Source organism: Falco rusticolus, chromosome 7 (genome assembly GCF_015220075.1).
Source record: "Falco rusticolus isolate bFalRus1 chromosome 7, bFalRus1.pri, whole genome shotgun sequence".
In the NCBI taxonomy this organism is placed as follows: Eukaryota; Metazoa; Chordata; class Aves; order Falconiformes; family Falconidae; genus Falco; species Falco rusticolus.
In genome coordinates this window covers 2,215,858-2,238,870 of record NC_051193.1, presented here as the reverse complement: position 1 = coordinate 2,238,870, position 23,013 = coordinate 2,215,858, and the positions used below count along the sequence as shown (strand labels likewise).

The 23,013-nt window shown below is 56.5% G+C and overlaps 3 protein-coding genes across 19 annotated transcripts; 2 read left to right on the top strand and 1 right to left on the bottom strand.

Moving 5' to 3' along the window:
• Positions 1-167: 167 nt before the first annotated feature.
• Positions 168-3,896, bottom strand: MPI (mannose phosphate isomerase). 2 transcript variants are annotated; one of them, XM_037395679.1, is made up of 8 exons: positions 3,764-3,896; positions 3,321-3,448; positions 2,844-3,044; positions 2,613-2,754; positions 2,208-2,390; positions 1,913-2,086; positions 1,557-1,765; positions 168-1,099 (listed from the first exon to the last, which is right to left on the bottom strand). In XM_037395679.1, the coding sequence occupies exons 1-8, from the start codon at positions 3,777-3,779 to the stop codon at positions 881-883; spliced, it is 1,272 nt and encodes a 423-aa protein (XP_037251576.1). In that variant the 5' UTR covers positions 3,780-3,896; the 3' UTR covers positions 168-880. The 2 variants fall into 2 exon arrangements, with proteins under 2 accessions (XP_037251576.1, XP_037251577.1); XM_037395680.1 differs by lacking the exon at positions 3,321-3,448 and having other exon boundaries at positions 3,764-3,881.
• A 480-nt stretch (positions 3,897-4,376) lies between these two features.
• SCAMP2 (secretory carrier membrane protein 2) lies at positions 4,377-17,230 on the top strand. Its single transcript, XM_037395357.1, has 9 exons — positions 4,377-4,533; positions 9,558-9,638; positions 10,315-10,404; positions 11,405-11,522; positions 12,209-12,337; positions 12,859-13,018; positions 13,526-13,627; positions 15,384-15,501; positions 16,573-17,230. The coding sequence occupies exons 1-9, from the start codon at positions 4,477-4,479 to the stop codon at positions 16,717-16,719; spliced, it is 1,002 nt and encodes a 333-aa protein (XP_037251254.1). The 5' UTR covers positions 4,377-4,476; the 3' UTR covers positions 16,720-17,230.
• Positions 17,231-18,236: 1,006 nt separating this feature from the next.
• Positions 18,237-22,647, top strand: ULK3 (unc-51 like kinase 3). 16 transcript variants are annotated; one of them, XR_005105486.1, is made up of 16 exons: positions 18,237-18,407; positions 18,652-18,792; positions 18,999-19,119; positions 19,203-19,307; positions 19,394-19,537; positions 19,631-19,713; positions 19,814-19,969; positions 20,047-20,152; positions 20,277-20,317; positions 20,430-20,532; positions 20,650-20,714; positions 20,833-20,911; positions 21,001-21,041; positions 21,094-21,164; positions 21,242-21,296; positions 21,568-21,629. XR_005105486.1 is itself a non-coding variant. In XM_037395749.1 (16 exons), the coding sequence occupies exons 1-16, from the start codon at positions 18,306-18,308 to the stop codon at positions 21,755-21,757; spliced, it is 1,608 nt and encodes a 535-aa protein (XP_037251646.1). In that variant the 5' UTR covers positions 18,237-18,305; the 3' UTR covers positions 21,758-22,647. The 16 variants fall into 16 exon arrangements, 15 of the variants coding, with proteins under 15 accessions (XP_037251646.1, XP_037251648.1, XP_037251652.1 ...); XM_037395749.1 differs by having other exon boundaries at positions 21,117-21,164; positions 21,214-21,296; positions 21,568-22,647; XM_037395751.1 differs by lacking the exon at positions 21,001-21,041 and having other exon boundaries at positions 21,117-21,164; positions 21,568-22,647.
• Positions 22,648-23,013: the final 366 nt, after the last annotated feature.

Here is a 23,013-nt window from a genome sequence, read left to right as displayed (position 1 = left end):
GCGGGGGGCTCAGCCCCATTCCCCCCAGCAGTGCCACTCTGGAGGGCTCCTTCCCTGGCCCCGGAGGGTTTTTGGAGTGATCTGGTTTCCCTGGTCAAGTTTTACACCACTGTCCCGTTTCCCTGGGGAGCTACTGTGTTGCCCGGGCTGATGGTGCTGCAGGGTGATGTGGGGAAGGTCACACCTGGTGCTGGGGTGGGGGTGCTGGAGTGACCCCCAGCCTCCTCCAGTCCCTGACCCTGCAAACACCAGTGCTTCTCCCCATCCTCCTGCTCCCTGCACCACACTGCCCTGTGCCAAGGACAAAGTCATCACTTTATTCACAGCACCAAAGGCTCTCCAGCTCCATCACCCTGCCAAGCAGCCCCCTTTTACAGCCAGGTGAGGGGTGACAGGGCTCAGAGGACTGCTTGCCGTCGGCCAGGCTTGGGAAGAGCCCACCGGGCACCCAGGAGCAGCAGAAAACTTCAGCATCACATTCAAAGGAGGGAGCAGCAGCTCCTAGAAGCCAGGCAAGAGATGCTCAAGACCCAGGGTGCAGACCTCGGGCCTCCCCCCTCTTCTTGGTAAGAAGGAAGGGGGAAAAAATATATAAAAATATGGAGTGTGCATCCTATGGCATCAGCAGCACCCAGAGGGGACGATGCTACAGGGATGTGGCTAACAAGCTGCGAGGGGAGATGCTCTTCCTCTGCCTGCTCTGCTCCATGCCACGTCCGAGGAGTCGACTGGTGGAATTGCTCTTTCTGTATGTCAGGTGCAGGCTGGTTTTGGGGTTTAACAGATGGAAGGGAAACTTCCAAGCGAGATGACTTTGCCCAGGCCAGTTTCTATCTACTCAAATGTGGAGTGATGCAGGGGGAAGCAGCCCAGGTCCTGCTCAGAGGAGACAGCAGGCTCGGAAGAGCAACATCCCGTCTGGTGAGGAGAGGTGGAGGGAGATGCTCTCATTAGCAGAGATGAAGAGCACGGAGCCACGACGCAGAGTCATTTCAGAGGCTGCAGCTGTGGAGGTGCCCACGGCTGTCCCTTGGATCACCAGTAAGATGCTGGCAGAGTCCACAGCGGAGACGAGGTACAGCTTGATGGAGGCGGGGATCTGCAATGGAAAGGGTCACCGCAGCTTCAGACTCCCCCAGTTTTGCTTCTTTTTGGAGGGGGTTGTCCCCATTTCCACCCTGCTGCAGCCTTTGCTGTGCCCAGGCCACCCTGTGCCTGCAGCAGCCCAAATCCAGGGACCTTGGCTTAGCTGAGAACATCCAAGCTGCATCCCCATCAAGACCTCTTCCCGGTCCTCCCTCTGCCCAGAGCTGCTGGAGAAGGTGAGCGAGCTCTAGGCAGCAGGAACAGGGGAGGGAGAGGAGCCTGCAGCACGGCCCGGGGCCGACACAAGCATCCCCTGCATCCCTCCATTCTCACTTGGAGCTATGAGGGTGAACAAACCCATGCCGAGGTGACCCCAGCCAACACCGAGCTGTCCTACCACGAGCACAGCCAAGGCGGCAGAAGGCTGGGGTCTCCCTCTGCGTCCCCAAAGTGTCCCCCTCGCTGCTCACCTCTATCCTCATGATGGCGAAGTCTGGCACGGGTGGGTCATAGAGGTAGATGCTGGGATCGAGCTGGCTCTGCGTAGCCGGGAAGATCTTGGAGCTGCTGGGTGCTGGCGTGTAGTTGAGCATCTCGCACAAGGTGAGGACGTCGATGAATTTGGGGGTGAGCCCGGCGCGCACCGTGTTATCCGAGCATGCCATGCACTCCACGCAGTCTGCGAGGATGAAGCAGCGCTGTCAGCCCACCCCAGCCCTCCTGCACGTCCCTGGCTGGCAGTGGGGGGTCCAACCTCTTGCAGGAGACCGTGGCCACCCTGGGGGACGGTCTTTGCAGGGTTAGGAAAGCCCACGATGGTGCTCACCTCCGTGCAGGTAGGCATGGGGCTCGTTGGCTCCCAGGAACATGGCTTCCCCTGGCTCCAGCCTCACCAGGTTGAGGAAATAAATGGTGAAGCAGCCGATGTCCCCTGGGTACTGGGAGTGCAGCCGCAGCAGCAGGTCCCCGTTGCTCCCTGACGTGTCCTTCCCTTCCGCCGCTGTGTGGGCAGAGACCAGGCGCAATGCTAGGGTGGGAGCTGGGGGGGTGCCCCATCCCCTCCCCTAAACACAGCCCCCCCCAGCTGTCCTGGAGGGCTGCGGCGGGCAGAGGGGACCCACCTTCCTGGGAGATCCTCTTCACCAGCATGTTCAACTGGTCGACAAAGAACTTCTTCTCACTCTTCATCAGGCGGGTGAAGCAGACACGGAGGGCAGCTGAGACGCCGCGGGGGTCATCGCTGCCGCTGCGCTCCAGCTGCTCCGCCGCCACCTCCCCAATCAGCGCCCGCAGCTCGGGGACGCCTGCCAGGGGTGACCAGCACATGTCACCCCACCGCCAGGGAGCCCAGCGCCCCCATCCCCAGAGCCCAGCATCCCCACCGCCCGGGAGCCCAGCACCCCCACCGCCGGGGAGCCCAGCACCACCATTGCACAGCCACTGCCTCCCACTCCGAACCCCCTGCAGGAAGGAAAGGTGGCACCAGGGGTCCGCCCCCTGTGACCCCCCTCCCTCACCATCCTTACTCTGGAGGAAGGAGACGATCTCCTCCACTGGCCGAAAGCCGCACAAGCCCTCGAAGGGGGTGAGAGCAATGGCCATCTCGGGCTTGTGGTTGGCGTCGGGGTAGTGCTCAGGGAACTGGGCGTGCAGCTTCTCCGCCAGCTCCTGCGGAGGGCAGAGGACCTGGGTGAGCTCCCCAGGGACACGGGGGCTGGCCGGAGCTGCCCCCCCCATCCTCGGGGTGCTCCCCCTACCTTGTTGGGGTGTGCCTGGATGGAGAGGGCAGTGTTGACCGACAGCACCTTGAAGAGGAAGGGCAGGTGACCCTGGAAGGCATCCTTCACCTTTGCCCCCAGGCAGGCAGGGTTGGCAGCGATCCACTGGCCCAGGGTTTTTTGGGGGATGCGGTTATCCCGGATAATGGCATCGCCCCGGGGGTGCGCGCCCATCCAGAGCTACGGGAGACAGACAGACGGACCCCTGAGCCGAGCAGCCAGCGGAGATGACTTGTTTTTTTCTCAAGGCTGCTTGGCCCCAGCAGCGATCGATGAGGCCAAGGCAGCTCCCACGGGGGCTGAGTCACGCAGAGGCTCGAGGGGACCAGGGACAGGCAGGGGACCCGCATCCCAACCTCCACCCCTAGCCGGCCGGACCTGGGATGGATGGATGGATGGACGGATGGATGGGATGGGCGGACACACAGTCCGATGGACACACGGCGGGACACTCACCTCGGCGTAGGGCTGGTCGGGCTGGATGTGGGCAAGGGGGTCACTGCTGGCCACCAGCCTGGCCACCTCGCTCTCCAGCCCCACCTTCCCCCAGGAGTAACTCTGCACCACGCAGGAAAGGGGGAACACTGCGGGGGGAAGCCAGAATTGGGGGCGGGACACACAGAGACAATAATAACCCTCTGCCCCCCCAAACCCCTCCCGGGCCCCGCGGCAGGAGGGGGGGTCCCGGCCGGGCAGACCCCAGCCCTGCGGGAAGGGTGTGTGTGTGGCGCAGGGCGTGCGGACCGGGTGCGTGTGCAATTTCAAATCGTTATATAGGGGGCGTGGGGGTCCCTCGGCCGCGCGGGTGACCTGCCCCCCAAGGGCCTCCTATCCCCACAGGGTCCCCACCGCGCTGGGGACAGCCCCCCCGCACAGGAGCCCCCCCGGGCCCCGCTCACCGCGGATCTCCGTCATGGCTCGGCCGGCGGGGCAGGGCAGGGCAGGGCACGGCACGGCACGGCACGGCACGGCACGGCGGGGCAGGCCGGGAGCCGTAGTCCCGCGGCGGCAGCTCCGGCACCGCCTCCCGGCCGGGCGGGGCGGGACGGAGCCGGGCGGGGCCGGAAGAGGAGGGGCGGGGCGGGGCGGGGCGGGGCAGCGCCCTCCGCGCACCCTATAGCGGCCATAGGGGAGCCCAGCCGGAGGCTCCTGGGCCCGGCAATGCCCGCCCGCAGGAACATCTGCAGGGCCTATGGGGGCTATAGGGGATATCCTTCTATAGGGGATATTCTATAGAGGATGTTCTTCTATGAAAGATACTCTTCTGTCGGGGATAGTCTTCTATGGAGGACATTCGCCTGTGGTGGACGTTCTTCTATAGGGGACATTCCATAGGGGACGTGCTGTAGATCCTGCGGGGACACCCCGTGCAGAGGCTGATCCCCCACCCCTCCCCGCCAGATCCCGCTATAGGTGCCCCCCCCTATGGAGCCCGGCCCCGCCTATAGGGTTAACCCCCGCCACGCGCTGTAGGAGGTGGCCGCCCTTGTGACGTCACGCAGACCCGCCCCGCCGCCGGGCCGGTCACGCGGCGCAGGCGCCTCGGCTGACCCGGAAGTACCTGGCGCGGCGGCGGCGGGAGCGGCGGAGCGGAGCAGCGGGGACCGCGCCCATGTCGGGCTTCGACACCAACCCGTTCGCCGACCCGGTGGACATCAACCCCTTCCAGGTGGGCGCAGGGCCCTGCGGCCCCTTCCCCCCGCCCGGCCCTCCCCCGCCCGGCGCCGGCGGGACGTGGCACTGACTGACGCGGTGCTAGCCAGTGGCGGCGCCGCTTCTCCCCGCCGCGGCCAATCAGGAGAAGGGGGCGGGACTAGGGGGGGCGTGCTGGGGCCGGGACCCCCCTAGGCCGGGCCGCGGGCCCGGCCCGCCCCCCCCCCCGCCTCGCTTGTCGCCCCCCGCCAGCCCCGGGGTCCCCGCGCCCCCTCCCCACCCCCCAGGAGCGGCGTGAGCCCTCCCGGGGGACCCCCGTCCTGCGCGGCCAGCCCCGCCTCTCCGGGCCTGGGGAGGGGGCTCGGCGCCCCCCGGCTGGGTGCAGGTGCCGGCGGTGTGGAAGCCACGGCCGGTAACCGGGGGGCCGAGCCCTTAGGGAGCGCTGCGCGGCGGCCTGGCGGGCGCTGCCGCCTGGGGTCCGCCGGTAACGGCTAGCTCCTGCCACCGGCCCGCGGGGCACCCCGCGGCGTGGGCGGCGGCTCTGGGGGCCCGGGCCTGGGGCTGCCTTCGAGGTTCCGGGGGACTTGGTCTCCTTTCGGCGGGTTTCTCATCTGCGGGGTCAGCCTCCGCGCTCTGAACCGGGGGGTCACCGACGCCCCGGGGAGCTGGCCGGGAACGGCCTCTCCGGCCCCCTCCGGTGTGAGAGCGTCCGGGCTTTGGCTTTCACCCACTGCCTGGCCTTTGCCGTCTGGCCGGGACGTGAGCGGCAGGACGGGGTGATGTCCTCCCCTCTGATTTCATGGCCAAGCCAAAGTGAAACTGTTTATCGATGGAGCTGAGTGTTTTGAGGATCTCAAGTGAAATCAGAAGGAAAAAAATGCTTCCTTACCCTCGTGTTCACTGTAATGTGCTCTCGTGTGTCTCAGGAAGGGTTTGGGTGACTGTGCCCGCAGTATCCCTTCCAGGGATGGGGAATATAGGGTGGCTCATGGGTACAGCTGCTGTTCACGCAGGGATTTGTCGCTTCGGAACGAGGAAATAAATATTAAAGCTGTCCCGGTATCTGATGGAACAGGGCCATGCCCGTGCTTTACTCACTGTTAAACAAAAAAGATTGGATGCAATTTACAGCAGGTAGCTCTGATGCCACGCTTACTTTTTAATGAGGTCAAATATATGTCATGCCATGGATGCCTCTGCAATTGTCTGATGGCTCTTCGCAGCTACAGCTGGTCTTTGTGGCCTTTATATCCTTCTTTCAGGAGCATGAGGTCTCATGTTCACCTTTGTCCCTTTTTTTAAAGAAAAATCTCCCCAGTTGCCAGCAGCTGGATGTGAGGAATGTCTTGACTGCTGCTGCCTGGAGCCTCAAAGCCCTGTCTCTCCAATTTGAAAGTGGCATCTGACGACGTAGGACAGTGCTGTCCTGCTCTAGTAAATCTGATGAAATGACCCCATTCCCTGCCAGGGTTTGGGTCCACGCACTGGCTCGGTGCCGTGCAGGGCTGGGGAGGCTGTTTGGCCACCCAGCTGGTGCTGACATCCCCTTCCACACGCTCTGGAGATCTTGCTGAAAGTGTAGAAGCATCTTCACCCTCGCAGCCTTGTCACGCTGATGAATATCTCTTGGGCAGAGCACCAGGTCGTCTTTCCTTGCTGTGGATCCCAGTGTAGTGCTTCGTACTCTGTAAATCCTGCTTTAACTGGGGATCTTTGCCTTTTAAGGAGACTTTGTTCACAATTTTCAATAAGCTTGGTATAAAATAAGCTGTTTTGGTCTTCTTGAAAAGATCTGTGGCTCTTCTTTCTGTTGCTTATTATAACCAGTTAAGGAGAGATGATTAAATGCCTCTGTTTATTCAGTAACTTGCTATAAGTGGCAGCTATTTCCAGATGTTTGATATAAGCTTCAGACAGGACTGGCAACTGCCATCCTTTTTAGAGATACTGATAATAAAATCCTTGAGGTTTCTCTTGGTTCATCTTCCAGGCTGTGGCAGTGCTCCGGAGTCTCATGCTGGTGACTGACTGCAGGACTGGTGATATATGGGGCAGTTACTCTGATATTTAGACAATTGTGTGAAGTTCCAGGTGACTCTCAATTGAGTTCTCATGCCTCAATCTCATCTAGAGAGGCATCTCGTTTTGTTTCTTTAACTTGGAGGAACAGATAGAAATGGAAGAATGTAATTTCTTGCATAGACCTGTTGTATCAAAATCTTTTAGCAGCTCTGTCAGCTGTCACAGTGCGACAGCAACTACATATTTGCATTAATCATTGCATTTGATAACAGTTTTAATCTTCCTGTCAGTGCAATTTGGTCGAAAGGCAAAATTATTCTGTACTGGGGAACTTGATGTCATTTTTCATGACTTTATCCCTGCTGCTTGAGGAAGCAATGGTAGGAAGGGCAGCAAATGGGGATCTGCTTGCTGGCGTTCTGGAGATTGAGTTGAGCTAATAATTGATGTGTGAGCGTGAGGCTTGTGGCTGGATGGGCTTATTAAATCGAGTGGAATAGTTGGAGAGAGCCTTCAGGTGCTCAGGCTTTTCCATAGCTCTGAAGCAGGAAAGAAGTTGAGGAGAATTGCTTGAGTTTAACTGGGGGTCCTAACACCTAAACCCTCTGGAAGGAAAGGTACGTGGGGACCTTCAGAGCAGAGGAGAGCGTTACTTCCTTGGAGGGGAACAGCTGGTTAACGTGGCTTCAAGTGGTGCAGCGGATGAATTAAGTCCCTGTTTCATGATGTTAAGGATCAAGCCTGTGCTTGTTGCAAGAGGGTCAACTGCCTTTTCCTTTCTAGCCTGCAGAAAGTAACTGTAAAATGTGAAGCTTGTGGGCAACTTCTTGTTCATCTCCCCTCCATTTCTTCTGCTTACTCATCCTTAACACTGTGTAGTCCAGGCTTGCGGAAGCTGGTGCCTTCGTATCGCCCTCTGTTTCACAGCTGCTGTTTTCCTTCCTGCCCTAGCCAGGGTGCAGAGGCACGTGTCCAAACACACTTCAGCTTTGTTGCAAATTCCTTGCTCTACGTATATCTACTTTACACAGACTTGCACAACAGCAAGCAAGTTAAGCTGAGCTGCCTTGCCTTGTCCATGCCACCGAGTTAAATTATTGTGGGGGTTTTTCTAAGCTACGTGGTAAGATAAGAGGTTGATAAGAGGTCGTCTCCCTTTGAAATCAAACTGTTCTGCAGCTGGAAGCCGTGAAACAGTGGTGCCGCTCTCCCTGCCCTGCACAGGCCGCTGGCAGCCTGCCCTTTCTATAGCAGTGCTGTGCTGGTTAATTTGGGAGCTATCTTTTTGAATGGAGGTGAGCAAAGGGAAGAAAAATGTGTATTTTGCCTCAGTGTTCTAGTGTTTCTCCTTATTTCTGAGCACTTTTCTTCCCAGTCTGACCATTCAAGCTCTTCAGGTCATTACGCAGCCTTTGCTTTCCTCTTCGCCTACCTTTAAGGGAGTTTCTCTTCCTTGTGCAGTCGTTGTCTGCTGGACTAAAGTCAGGCTGGGACCTTGCCTGGTCTGGATTAAAGGGTGTCGTGCTAGTGTGCATTAATTGACTTGTAAGCTTCCGTAGACAGCCCATGCGTCTGCAAAACAGGTTAAGCTGAAACCTCCAGAGGAGTAAGTGGTGAAATAAAACCTGTGCCTGGAGTCCTTGCAGCCCTTATTTCCAGCGTGGCCGTTCTGCTGGTGCTCCCCGTTTGTTACAGCCCTGCCTGGCTGGGGAGTTGTACTTCATCAAGCAGCATCTAAAACCTACTTGTCTGAGATCCCTCAGCCCAGGGTGATTCATAAACTAGTGCAACCTGTTGCGTAGGGAGTGCCTGCTATCGCGGAGATGTGTGAAGTTACTCATTAACTGTACTGTACGAGGCTTGTTCAGCAGAAGGCTGCGCTAAAGCCTCAGGAACAGCTCCAGAGTTACAGACCAGCCAAATGACTTTCCTGCAGCACAGGTACTTGCTCGGCCCCTGCACGCCTCCGTTGGTAACTCTCACCTTGTCACAGTCTCAATTGCTTCTCACCCCATTAACCACAAAATTAAAATGACCAATCTGGAGACATGAGTTGCTGGGGAGGGAGGGAGAAAAAGCCACATTTAAATTCTTTTTTTAACCCACACCTAGCTATCTGGTTGCCGGGCTGTTCTCGTAGTAGGATTTCTGAGTTCAAAAAGCACCTTGTTTCTCTAGTAGCTGGGGAGGGAAGCAGTCCGGAGGTCAAACTCTGGCTATCAAAGAAGGATTTCTTTATGGAAGGCAGTGTGTATAAAAAAGAAGATAAAAATAGCTTCGTGCATTGCAGGTGAAGGAAGAAAGGCATTCTCGGCAGAGGTGCAGAGAGCCTTTTTTAAACAATCAAACTATTTGATGGAAGTGACTGGGAGATGCTGTGAGTACAGGTGAACGCAGTTGTTATGGCAGCAGCATTAAAACCTCCAGAAGTAGTTGGTGTCACACACCCAGCTCAATTTTCCTGGGCGTTTCACTTTTTCAGAGCAACCCTTGGCATTTTAGCTTGCTGGTGCAGATGTCCTGGGTGGCAGCTGACATAGCAGGACCAGTTGTACCAGGAATTTAATTTTGTGAGGTGAGGCTCTCCTATGCTTTGTGGATCCTCGCTTGCTTTGTGGTACATGTGAGGGTTGGGAGGTGGTCCTGGGTGCCCAGCAACATTCTGACTGTGGGGAATGAGTCCATGTCCTGCTTTGAGTCCCTGGAAATCAGGAATAACTTGCTGTAGGTAAGCAGTAGTAATCTGCAGAAAGGGCTCCTGTGTGGAGAGCGTGTTGTGGTTCTTCAGATGTACTCCTGGCTGAACAGGAGGTTACTTCTGCCCACAAATCTTGCCTTGCTGATAGTCATCTCCTTGGTTATTCAAATCCACTGTCAGCCAAGGGCACGCCTGTGGCATGTGTTTTACCCCATCTGGTTCCCAGTTAACGAGCGGATGGAAGGCAGGCAGTAGATAATGTATAAGCTCGTGATGAGCCATGTACGATGCTGATTTGGTTTTGCTCTGTCTCCTTTCAGGATCCCTCTGTGACACAGCTCACAAACACGAGCCAAAGTGGCTTGGATGAATTCAACCCCTTTTCTGAGAACTCCCAGCTGGTACGTGCCACGTGTCTTTGCACTAGGTATTTTGGTGGTGGTTTTAGTGGTGTAGAAGGTCCCTTGGTAGGAGGAGCTTGAAAAAAATAAGAGCGAGGCTTTTGCAGCCGATTTCCTCACGGACGGTGTAGCTCATTGCGTATGTGGCAAGCTGCGAGCCACCGCTGCTGCGCCTAAGCACTAATAAACTCCCAGCTGGAGCTCTCCACTCGTGTGGAACAGCTTCTCTCAAACTCACTGCTGGCTCGCAGTAAAGCTATATGAAGTGTGAAGGGGAAGATGTTTTGTGGCAGGACACATCAATATTTATTTGGTCTCTGGGTTGGGAGCTGTGAGGTGCTGTGGCGATACCATTGATGGATCGCTGCAAGAACTTCATTCTTATTTCCTGGCTGCTGCGTGTGTGAGATGGGAAAAGGAGAACAGGAAACCAGGGTAAAGCAATATTTGTGGTTTAAACAACTGATGGAAATCCCTTTTTGTTTCTCCTTTGCCTAACAGCCATAATCCTCAAGTGCTGTGCCCCCAGTGCATTAAGGAGCTAACAAACTTGTGAAAATGTAGAGTTGCTTCCTGCTAGTGGTTTCTGGTTTAGTAGCGCTAAAACTTGAACTATCCTTTGCTAAAAGAAGCGATATGTAATGTTTTTGCCTCGTTGCTTGTCATTTATTTGCAGACAAATGCGGCACGGACGACGCCAGCCGTGCAGCCTTCTGGCCACTCACAACCTGCTGTTCTGCAGACGTCCGTGGAGCCCACTCCCCAGGTATGGCAGCCCCTCACTGCTGCCTTCCCAGGAGCTGGGCTAGAGAGTGTGAAGGGCTCCTGTGGCCTCTGGAGGCTTGTGGGAGTAGGAAGGGAACAGGATTCTCTTGGATGTGTTGGATGTGGAAAGCTGCAGGTGATCTTTTAAACTTGGATTTGTACCTGCCTGCTGAAGCAGATCTCTATAGGGAGTACATAGATGCATACGTTCTTCTTAGGCCTTTTTCCCTGTCCCCCTGGTGGCGGAGCTCACTTTGCCTTGTAGTCTGTTTGCTCTGGCTTTCCCTCTGCAAACACTGAAATGTATCCTGCTAATGCTTTTAGCTTAGTTCTGGTGACTGCTCAGACGTGCTCTGTTCCAGGAGTGTAAATGCAGTCTAGCTATATATTGCAGCTGCTGCTTGGACTGGCTGGCAAGTACTCGGCTGCCAGGAGCATCTCATCCAAAGAGCAGAAAAGCCAAGGCTGCTAGGAGAAAGGATCGGTTCTCAGACTAGCAAGTAGGCAGAAGAGATGCTTAAGAGGTGTGGTAGGCATCTGTCTTGCCTTTCCTTTGAACGTCCTCTCCTAGCTGGGAAGGGAAGGTAAGCTCAGGAGTCTCGCCAACCGCTCTGTTGCGAGGTGCCTAGAGGAGCGAGGTGAACTGGGAGGTAGAAGAAACTGCAAGAAAAGCATAGCTTTGCTGAAAGGAAAGGGCATAGAGGATGGGCAGCAGGCTGGATAGCCTCCTGAGGGCTCTTCCAGCCCTATCTTCCCATGGGATAAGAGAGGAATGTCTGGGTGGAGTTCTGCATTGATCTTGATTTCATCCTCCAGCAGGTAAGGCAGAAAGCCTCAAGACATTTCAGCTCAGCCACAGGTGTTCAGCTTTCAAATTGTCCTTAACCCTTGCTGTTGAATTGCCTTTGCTTCCATTCCAGTTTGGCACCTGCTGTGTTTGCTGGTGGTGTTGCTGGTGCCTCAGTGAGAGAAGGATTTACCTTTTTCTCCCCCTGCTCTAGGCTGTGGCTGCGGCAGCACAGGCTGGGCTTCTTCAGCAGCAGGCAGAATTAGAGAGGAAGGCAGCTGAGTTGGAGAAGAAGGAAAGGGAATTGCAGAGTAATGCAGCCAGCATTAATCGTAAGTACTGCTTCCTGCAGTGAGCGTGATGCCCAGGGAAGCCTGGGTCGCTTGGTTTGTCAGGATTTGCTGAAGGCTCAGCCTGTCTGAGTGTATGCAGCTTTTTTAGAAGCCATGTGTCTTTCCTCTAGTCCTTCACAGCTGTGGCAACCCTCTTGGGACTGTACCTGTCATCCCATAACTTACAAGATAGGAAATGAGCTCAGAGATGAGGTTCTGGAGACCACCTCTGGTGGGTCTCTGCCTCGAGCGTGCTCTCAGCATCTGCATTTGGCTACATTAAGTTCTTCAAACACCAATTTTGTATTGGTGCCTGAGCTGATGTGTGATGCTGCCACACTGAAGCTTTTCACTGGGAGCAATAAAGCGTTTTTCCAGTGTTGAGGCTCTCTTAACCACTGCAAAACAGTGTTATCCTCTAATCTTGGTTTGAGATGGCTGGATCTGGACTCGTAGTGCCAAGTGGCAATGGTTGTGACAGCCCTTGGGCCATTGCAGGGGAGTCCTGCCTCCCACGGATTTTTTTTACACATCCCTGCTGTGCCACCTGCTCTTATCAAGACCTAGCCTCTTCCAAGCTGTTAATGTCAGTGTATATGAATGGCTACTTGCAAATTGTGGCATGCAAATTAGTCTTTTAATGAGAGAAGACCAAGTGAAGAACTGCTCCTTTCTGTTTTCCACAGCAAGGCAAAACAACTGGCCACCTCTTCCCAAGAAGTGTCCGATCAAGCCGTGTTTTTATCAGGATTTTTCTGCAGACATCCCAGCTGACTACCAGCGGATATGCAAGATGCTGTATTACTTGTGGATGCGTAAGTAATGGCTTGAACTGCAATTAAAAATTCTTCCTAAGAAGATTCTGTATCAAATGCTGAGCTTTGCCCTACAGTAAATTCTGTGGGTGTTGTCTGCAAGGGTAAAGTAATGTCTCCCTTTTTTGTGAAGGCAAATGTAAAGGACTCAAAGTTTATGCTTTGGGAATAGCTTGTTCATGACAGAATTTTGGTTTTGCGCAATGGAGAGACTTTAACAACTCTCCTGAGACTCTGAAAAACAGTGGATAGCACAGTTCAGAGACTGGGTGAAAAACAGTCTCAACTGTATTTGGCAGTTTTGGTGCTCTGAAAAGATTTAAGATTTGGTTGTAAGCAGCAGGATCAGATGAGGTTCTCTAGGTTAAGCTCTGTTTTCCTTTCAAGCAAGGCAAGGAAATTAGATGGCCTAAAGTCTCCTTAATTTCTGTGGAGCTCCAGGTGTTCAGCGAGAGATTAGGGATGCGTCCGAGTTTTCCAAGAACTTACTGATATTTTTTTCTCTCTCCCATCCTGCACAGTGCATTCGATTACCCTGCTCCTAAACCTGCTTGCTTGCCTGGCATGGTTCACAGTCGAGTCAGAAAGGGGAGTAGACTTTGGTCTCTCGATCCTGTGGTTTGTTTTATTCACACCTTGTGCCTTTCTCTGCTGGTACCGACCAATTTACAAGGCTTTCAGGCAAGTACTAGCTTTTTCTGTAACAGGGGTGTGTCCTCTAGTGCGTGGAGTTTTGGTTTTATCTGTTCCAATCGTACATTGCCTGCAGGACTTTTCCAGCTCTTTGCTTCATTAAATAGATCAAAGCCACTTGTTCCTAAACATACTAGAAGTCGCTGAGGGAGCTTAATTGTGGTGGTCCTTTTTCATCTTGAAATCTAAGCCTAGCCAATCACAGGGTCCTGCTTTATTATTAATTTCTGAGAAACTGTTTGGTACATTTGTGTGTTGAGCACAGTGCATTTGGCTGCCTCTGGCCCATCTTGCACTGGGCAGAGCTCTGGTTTAGTGATACGAAGTGGACGCATAAGTTGTGTTGCTGCGTAAGTTCCTCCTGAAATTGCTTCTCCTTAGCAGCTTTCCCCGGGAGAAGGGAGTTCACTGAAACAGTTTCCCTCCCTGTAGAGAAGGGAGTCTGTGCAGAGATCACGTCCCTGGGTTTCACTCTTGCTGCTGTCTCTCCTGCAGGTCTGACAGCTCCTTCAGCTTCTTCGTCTTCTTTTTCATCTTCTTTTGCCAAATAGCAATCTACATCATCCAGGCTGTCGGCATTCCTGGCTGGGGAGACAGGTAAGCTTGGTTTCACACGCTGCTGTGTCACAGCCCTGCATGGATGCTTTTTCTCACCAGGTCTGTGACTGTCAGAAGCTTTGGGGTCCGTTTCTGACAGCTGTCTCTTCTTTCTCCCGTGGGTTTCCTCCCTCGCCCGACACACAGTCTGGCAGGTCCCAGCTGGGCTGCCTCTCTCCTCCACTCATCCCATCCTAGCCCCAGCGAAGGCACGTACTTTTTCTGCTTGGGGCCAGTGCAGAAAGGAGTATGTGAAACCTTCCATGCCTCCTCTGCTGCCTTCCACATCACTTATTACATATAATACTTACCCCTTTTGATGCTGAACCTTGCTGACCGCATCTGCCTTGTGTTAAAATGGAGCTTTCCCTGGCAGGGGCTGTAGTGTGTGGAGGGGAGGGCTCTCTGACCTGGAGTCTGGGTATGGTACCTGCTGTTAGCAGCTTGATTCTGTCCCCAAACTCTTACTGAATTTCTTAAGTGTGTTGGTGGTGGGCTGTGCTTCAAAAATATAAGCAGAGAGGGTTTTACCCTCACCCTTTCTGGATGGTGTTGTACAGAAGGGGGAGTCTGGGCTTCTGGCGTGGCTCCAACAATCCTCTTGCCAGCAGTGCCTCGCTGCAGTGAGGGCACAGTCTTGCTGTTCGCCTTGCTGCCTTGGCTGTGGGTCAGATTCCAGAGTTTCTGTGAACAGTGAAAAGGTTAACATCTAGTGTGTTTTCTCCTGAGGGGGAGCCTTCAGGTGATGAACACAATGAAACTGCTGTCTATTTTTGCCCGCTGCCTGCAGAAGGGCTCATGGGCAAAGCTGTCCACGTGCTCCCTCCCCTGCTAGCTGCTGCTGCCTGAGTCACGGGGGACTGGGAGGGGGCACTCTGTTTTTAAGCTGACTTGGAGAGCGTGCTTTGAGCTTTCTGCTGTGTTTCCTCGAGCCAGGCAGCACATTTATTTTTGGCTGTAGTGCATGGTGTGCCTTTCCGCTTCCTGGTAACGAGCAAGAAGTTGTGCAGTGCATCGAATGGGATGGTTTGGCTCACTTGATTCCCTCTCTCCTGGTGGCACACGGCTTGCTTGGTTTAGCAGTTGGAAGGTTCCTTTCTCCAGCACGTAGGAGGGTGTTTTGAGTGAGGCATCTTGGTATTTTCACCCACAGCCAAGCACTGTTAACTCCCACCGTCCCCCCCTGCCCCTTCCCTTCAACAACTGCCAGTTTCCTCCTTTCTGTAGCTCTGACTTCACCCCTTCCTTCCTCTTCCTCCCTATCCAACACTTACATCCCTGGCCACACAGAGCTGTCATGGTGACATGTAAGTCTAGGCTTCGGATCTGCCAGCTGATCTCTTCCAATTTCCAATTTAGATGTGTCAGCCTGTCTTTGCGCTACGTGGCTGAATTTTGAGAAGCTGCTTGTAGAAGTGACGTGATGTATGATGGCACTAAGGGTATTGGGTTTGCCTCTTAAGGCGGGGTGGGCTAGGGGCCAGGGCTGTAACATGGGTGGGTGAGGTGAGCACAGCTCTCTTGTGTAGAGGCACATTGCTTGTAAAAATGAGAATGGAAACTCTGGCCCCCAAAAAAGTGCCTGGATGAGCACCTGGGTCCCTGTTTCCACAGCCATTATGGCTGGTTTTGCACTTCCCTGCAGCCTTCCCCCAAAGGCTCTTACACAACTGTCGGTGCGTCTTCTCCCTCTGCTCCCTCTCATCCTGTGAACTGAATGCTTGCCATGCTCACCCTGCTCTCCTCTCTCTCGCAGTGGATGGATTGCAGCGCTGTCTGAGCTGCACGGGAACCTGGCCGTGACGGTTATAATGATGGTGGTGGCAGGGTTCTTCACGCTGTGTGCGGTTCTCTCACTCTTCCTCCTGAAGCAGGTGAGTGGCTCGGAGGCAAGGTGTGACTTTGGCTGAATCGCAGAGCCACAGATCAGGCTGCTCCTAGGGTATCCTGAGGTTGCCACCTCCTCTCATCTCTCTGGGGATTAGCTTGCTTTTGAAGGTGTAATTGGGGCACTGTCAGGTCAAGAGCTTTTAATGGAAGTAATTTTGCTTGTGCTTCCTGTATTGATGCCACATTGCTTGAACACTAAGGGGACTTGCAGGTGGGAAAGTAGCCTTTGGGGAGGGAAGAGGATGCACAAGTGCTTCAGTAAGGCATGCCATTAACCGTGCATGTTAGAATAAAGGAGAGTGTAGCAAGGTGTGCTGCATCAGCTGCCATCCAAAGACAACCAGCGAGGTCCCAAATGTCACCTTACTGAACACCGACATCAAACTTGCACCTCCCTTTACCTTGAGTGTGTCCGGAGCTGGCTGAGCAGAGGTGGCCGTTGCTTTGTTTGGCTTTCCAGGGCCTTACAGTCACTGCTACCACAGTGTTGTGGGACTTCTGAAAGCCTGGTGGGATCGAAACAAGCACCTTCCTGCTGGCTCCCAGCCACAAGCCCCCCTTCCTTCCTCTGAGCGACTGTGTGAGGGTTGTATTTCTGCAATTAACAGCAGAAATGTAGCTTTGGGGAAGGCAAGGACAGGCTGAACTGGTCCTGTTCCCATTGCTTCCTCCTCATGTTCTCCTAAATTGTGTCTTGAAGGAAATACCTGATGCTTGTAGTTGTGGGCACCTTCAGGTCCTGCTCTGCAAGTATCTGTAAATGCAGGGGCTAAGTGTCCATACCGTCACAGTGCGGAGAGCGGGGTTTCTGGTCTGATGCCTGCCATTTGGCTGAGAGCTCCGCGTTTTATGACAACTGAGGGTCTCCTGAAATCCACAGCATCACGTGCTGGGTGAGGTGGAAGCCAGTGGCTCCGGCCCATCCTCTCTAGCTGCTAAGAGAGCTGCTTAGCAATAGGGCCGAGGAAAAGCAAGCTGGCAAGCAAGGTGTGTGCAGCGAGCTCATGACTGCATGCTGATTTTGTGTTGTTTTCCGCTCTCTTTCTGTTTTCCAGGTGCATTCCCTGTATCGGCGCACGGGAGCCAGTTTCCAAAGGGCCCAGGAGGAGTTTTCCCAAGGAATCCTCACCAACAGGGGCTTCCAGAATGCAGCTGCTGGGGTGGCCTCCTCAGCTGCACAGAGTGCTTTCCGGGGAAACTAGCCCTTCCTGGGGCTGCCACCCCCTCGCTTCCTCTGCCATTGTCACCCCAACCTTTTTTTTTTTTTTTTTTTTTTTCCCTGAAGATGCACTTTTTGGGAGTACCATGTTAGCTCTGTGATGCCGACTCCAGATGAGAAGAGGTCTGGTTTTTTAGCTTCAGCTGGCCTACATTTATGACTATTAGTTTTCCCTGTCTTGTTTTAGGGTGTGGGGAGATAGGGGAGACATTCTCTGAAGCAAATACCTTTCTCTGTCCAGGACATACGGAGCATTTGTTTCTCTTCCTCTCCTTGCCCTGCCTGTAGCAGGAAGGCAAGGGGAAGGGCTTTTTGATTTTTTTTTTTTCCTCTCTTCTATTGGCCTTTGCTATGAAGAATTTGATTATCTGCTGTTTTGGAGGGTGGGGTGGGGGTGGTTGTAACTTGCATGTAGTTTATGTTGTTAATTTTAAGAGCAGAAACTGTACTTTTGGTTTATTACACTTAAACAATGCTGCATTTTGACCTCTTAACTGCTCGGCTGCCTGAGAGTTGGGGTAATGTGGCATGAATTAAAACCTGGGAGCAGGGCTGGGTTGGAGAAGGGAGGAAACACCTTTCTCCTTGTCCCTCTGTGGCAGATACCCCCCTCTGCTTCCACAAGGATCCTGCAGAGATCATGGCCCTCGGGGCTCCTGTGCCCTTTGGGCAGCAGCCCAAGGCATGGAGAGGGGGAGAAGCCATCAGTGGGGGGCCGAGTCTTCACCGCGGCCTTAAACCAGGGAAGGGAGGGGGAAGAAGGATCGCCCGACTCGCTGGCTGCGCTGCTCCAGCGGCACCGAGGACGCCAGTTCTGCCAGCGACGTCCCTCGCCGGCTAACCTTGAGAGCCTGCCAGGCGAGAGCATGAATGAATCTTTCTCCAGGGACAGCTCCCTGCCTTCCTCCTTCTCCTCCTCTGCCCAAGGTTTGGGGTGTGTGTGCAGCTCTGGGAGCTGTGCCCAGCATCCCTGGGGTGTGGGGCAGGGCCTGATGGTGTGGTGGGGGCTGTGCGCTGCAGCCCCCCAGCTCTCCCTCCATCCATCCATCCATCCATGGGTTTACTTGCAGACTTGACCTCGTGCAGCCCCTGTCCTCTGCCTGCCCAGCAGCGGGGGTCGCGGTGTGTACCCGCATCCTGCGGGGGCAGTGGGTGCTGGGGGGGGGGGAGGCTGCCCACTGCCCTCCCAGCCCCCTTGGCCACACACCAGTGGGCTCACACACCCTTCCTCCGGGGGTACTGGGGTGGGTTTTGCTGCGTCTGATCTTTTCATGTAAAAAAAAAATGAAATAAAATTAATAATTAATATAATGAAACCTAGATGTGCTCAGAATAAAATCCCCCTGCGGGCGGTGGGCGGGGGTCTGAGCTGGGGTAACGGGCGGGGCCTGAGCCGTGCGGCGGGCGCTGATTGCGCGGTGGGAGGGGCTTGGGCGGTAGGTGGGGCCCTGAGCGGCGGGCGGGGCCTGAGCCAGGCTGTGGGCGGTTATTGGGCGGGGCTTAAGTAGTGGGCGGGCCTGCGGCCGTGGCGCGCTGGGAAGGCGGAAGCGGGTCCGGGGCCGATCGGCCATGGCCGGGCCCGGCTGGGCCCCGCCGCGCCTCGATGAGTTCATCCTCACCGAGCGCCTCGGTGCCGGCACCTACGCCACCGTCTACAAGGCCTACAGGAAGGTAGGGTCGGGCCCGCTGGGGCCTGGCCCCCCCCCCCCCCCCCGCCTCCTCCCCCGTGCGGCGCTCCCCCTTTTCACAGCCTTCTATATGGGGTGCCAGCCCTGTAGCCCCTATATGGGACCTGTCCCCCGCCTTGGCAGGGGTTCCTTTGCCCCCGGGACCCCTCCCAGGCTGGGGGAGGACCCCTAGGGTGGCTGTTTGGGGGGAGCTACGGGTGGACCCTAGAGTTGGTGCCCCTTGGCAGGGGGACACGCGCGAGGTGGTGGCCATCAAGTGTGTGAGCAAGAGGAGCCTTAACCGGGCGTCAGTGGAGAACCTGCTGACGGAGATCGAGATCCTGAAGACCATCCGACACCCGCACATCGTGGAGCTCAAGGACTTCCAGGTGGGGCTGGGTGTTTCCCAGCGAAGGGGGGACACTGAGCCAGCACCGGTCCAGCTCAGGTCCTGGGGTCCCCCCTGGCTCCCCAGGGGTGTGTCCGTGGGGCTTGGTGCCTGTGACTGGGCAAACCAGTCCAGGTGGACCCTGTGTGGGTGGGATATGCAGTGGGACCGGCCAGCGCAGCGTGACGGGGTCCTCTTGCCTCCCAGTGGGACAGTGACCACATCTATCTGATCATGGAGTTCTGCGCTGGGGGAGACCTCTCCCGTTTCATCCGGATGCGCAGGATCCTCCCCGAGAAGGTGGCACGCATCTTCCTGCAGCAGCTCGGTAAGGGCTTCTGGCCCGCAGATTTTGGGGGACAGGGCTGTAGAGGTGTTCTCCTGCTGCCACGTGCCCATCTGCCTGCCCAGCCTGTGCCCTGAAGTTCCTTCACGACCACAACATCTCCCACCTGGACCTCAAGCCACAGAACATCCTCCTGAGCACCCTGGAGAACCCCCAGCTGAAGCTGGCAGGTCAGGGCAGGTCCCCAGGGAGGGGCTGGGGGTGGTAATTCCTTCTCCCCACTCCCCACAAGTTCTCCTCGTTCTTTGCCCCACAGATTTTGGGTTTGCTCAGCACATGTCCCCGTGGGACGAGAAGCACGTTCTGCGGGGCTCCCCACTCTACATGGCTCCCGAGATGGTGTGCCGCCAGCAGTATGACGCCCGGGTGGACCTGTGGTCGGTGGGCGTCATCCTTTATGGTGGGCTTTTGCTTTTGTGCTCACCAGGGGTTGGCTCAGGGCCGATTTCCCCGTCTCCATCTCCCCATGCCGCTCCCTTTTTGCCCCCTGCAGAAGCGCTTTTTGGGAGGCCGCCCTTTGCCTCTCGCTCCTTCGCTGAGCTGGAGGAGAAGATTCGCAGCGACCGGGCTGTTGAGGTAACGCGTGATGGGATGGTGCTGGGTGGATTCTTGCAGCCCATCCGCATGCCGGGGCTGCGGCAGGACCGGGGGTCTCTCAGCCCCTGCCCCTCCCCAGCTGCCCAGCCGACCCCTACTCTCCGCGGAGTGCCGGGACCTCTTGGGACAGCTCTTGGAGAGGGACCCTTTGAAACGCATCTCCTTTGAGCGCTTCTTTGCCCACCCCTTTGTGGATATGGAGCACGTCCCCGGCCCTGAGAGCCTCTGCAAGGCGGTGAGCGGGGTGCTGGGGAGCTGGTCCCTGGGGACATGGCGGGGCTGAGCCCTGAGCCCCCACCTTGTCTCCCCCAGACCAACCTGGTGGTGGAGGCGGTGAAGAAGGACCAGGAGGGGGACGCCTCCACCGCCCTCTCCCTGTACTGCAAAGCTCTGGAGTATTTTGTGCCGGCTCTGCACTGTGAGTCCACCCGGGGGCTGTGTGGGTCCTGGGCAGTGCTGGCTGCTTTTGGGGGGTGGGCAGCACCCTGGGAGAGGCCAGTTTGCGGCCCACCCACCCCAGCATTCATTCGCTCTCCCTCCAGATGAAAGTGATGCTCGCCGGAAAGAAGCCATCCGGGCTAAGGTGAGCCAAAAACCCCTGGGGAGGTGGGGGATGGCATCCCCCCAGCTTAGCTCGGCAAGATGCCCCCCCAGTCCCCGTGGTGGGGGTCCCCTCACCCCCCTGCTGTGGGCAGGTGGGGCAGTACATCTCCCGAGCAGAGGAGCTGAAGGCATTGGTCACCTCCAGCAACAAGAGCCTCTTGCAGAAAGAAAACCCAGCCAGAGAGCTCCTTAAAGGTAGCGCTTTGTGGGGACCCCCAGCCTCAGAGCAGGAAGGGGACACCCGGTGGGGGGTTGGGCTGAAGGGTGTCACCCCCTCCCCGGGGTGCTTCCCACTGCGACATCCCCTTGCAGAGATGGCCAAGGACAAGCCTCGGCTCTGCGCTGCGCTGGAAATGGCTTCTGCTGCCATCGCTAAGGTGGGTCGTGCATTGGGGGTCCCGTCTCCCCTCGAGTGGAAGGGGAAAGAGCAAACCCGGGCAGGGGGGAGCTGGTGTATCCCCCCGGCTGCAGCCCGGCCCCTGGGGTCTGTTGCAGGAGGAGGAAGGCAAAGATGACCGTGACACCCTGGAGCTCTACCAGCAGAGCCTGGGGGAGCTGCTGCTCCTCCTGGCCGGTGAGTTGTGGCTGCGGTGGGTGCTGCGGGGCAGGGACGCATCCTGCGCGCGGGGCTGATGGGACGGCACATCCCTCTTCCCTCCGCAGCGGAGCCTGCAGGGAGGCGGCGGGAGCTGCTCCACGCGGAGGTGAGTGCCAGCTGTGGGACTGCGGCGTGTCCCTGTTGGCATGGCTTTGAAGGGACTTTCCTCTCTGTCCACCAGATCCAGACCCTGATGGCCCGAGCCGAGTACCTGAAAGATCAGATAAAGGTACGGCTGCTTTTGAGGGGGGCTCTGGAGCACGCTGGGGGGGCTGCAGCCTGGAAAACACCCCTCTCCCCTGGCAGATGCGGGAGGCGCAGTCCATGGGCAAGGAGGCGCTGGCGGAGCCCGTCCGGAGCAGTGAGTCCCTGTCTCCATCTCCTCTTGTCCCCTGGGAGGGGACTTGACAAAAGGGGCCTGGGGAAGTGTCCCCCCTTGTGGCTTCGCTGAAGTGGTGGGCAATATCCTGGCAGCTGCTGCAGCCACGGGGATATTCCTGCCCATGGGTAATCCCGATGCCGCACGCCTTCCTCTCCCCCCAGCATGGGGCCGTGCGTGGCTGGGATCCCACCCGGCTGGGTGACGATGGCGTGTGCAGCTGAGTGAACGGTCTCTGTGCCGCCCGGCACAGCCTGTACCTTGCAGTGATGCCCGGGAGCCAGCCGGCGGGATGCTGCTCACCGCCCTGGCGCTGCCGTGCGAAGAGGTGCCGCCGGGGTGGAGGAAGGATGAGCCTTTTGTCCCAACTGCTTTGGGGTAACCGCCTCAGGGGCTCACCCTTGGGCTCCCACCCCGGGAGGGTCCCACGGGTGGGTCTGTAGAGCCACCTGCCCTTCTCCCTGGACGTTGGCATCATTTCCCAACAGGCAGAGTTCCCTCCTGGCCCTGCCTCGACCGTCTGCCTCCCCTGACCACAGTGGGCGGGTTATTCCACTCTAATTCCCTCCACCGGCTGCGACGGGCTGGGTATTTTTATCCTGGCACCGGGCTCCGGCAGCATATCCCCCCTGCCAGTCACATACGTCTCTTGCCTCTTCAGCTGGATGTTTCTTCCACCTCCCAAATTCTTCCAGGGGAGCCGTGGGTGTATGCGCAGCCCAGACCCACAGAGCCCCACTGAGAGCTCTGGGCTGTCGGTGACGGCAGCAGGCAGAGGGTCGGGGATGCTCCTGGTGCCCACCCTCCGCTGTGCCTTTCTCACCCAGCAACTACCTCTGCGCCTGCTGTCGCTCCTCTGGCCTCGAGCACCCAGCTGCACCGGCCCTGCCTCCCTCTCACTGCAGGAGCGTCAGGTCGAGGCATTTGCTTCCTAAACCTGCCTGCATGGGGCTGGCAGGTACTGGCTGCGTTCGTCACTGGTGTCACGAGGTGCTGGCAGTGCTCGGCAGGGGGTAACGGTGCGTGCTGCACGGGTATGGTAAACACAGATGAGCAGAAATCAATCACCTTCAGGGAAAGAGTCGCACGGCTGCAAATGGTGATACCTCCCCAAAGGCACAGCCTCGGCATCCTGCCCACTCCGCTCCTCAGGGCTCTGACCACACCGGTATCCCAATCGTAATCCCAGGAGCCCCCCAGCCCTGCCGAAGTCACTTATCCAGGGTGGTGAGGTCCGCCTGTCCTGCCAAGCAAGGGACTTGTCTCACTAGCTACTGTATTTCAAGGGAATGTAATTTATTGTCTTTAATAAATGCTTTGATTTCTCCAACTCCTCCAGTCACGAGTTTGCGCTTGAAGACCCATGGGGGGGTCTCCAGCCAAGCCCAGGAGCGAGAGGCAGCCTGGGGTGCCTGGAGCCATTGAGGAGGGCTGGGGACCCCTCTTCCCTGCCCCCCTGCCCAAGACCAGAGCCGGAGGGTCCCCTTCTCTCCCCCAGGCAGTGCTGGTGGGGAGCCCTACCTCCCCGTGCTCCCTGGGGACATGAGGCAGCCAAAGCAAGGTTTGACCTTGTTTTTGCTTCAGATCTTTTTTTCTTTGTGTGCATGTAAAACAGAACAACATGAAAGATGACGTAAAATCACATTTTCTCCAATAGGTTTTTATGGCGGGGCTGGGCAGGGAGGTGTGGGGGAAAGGC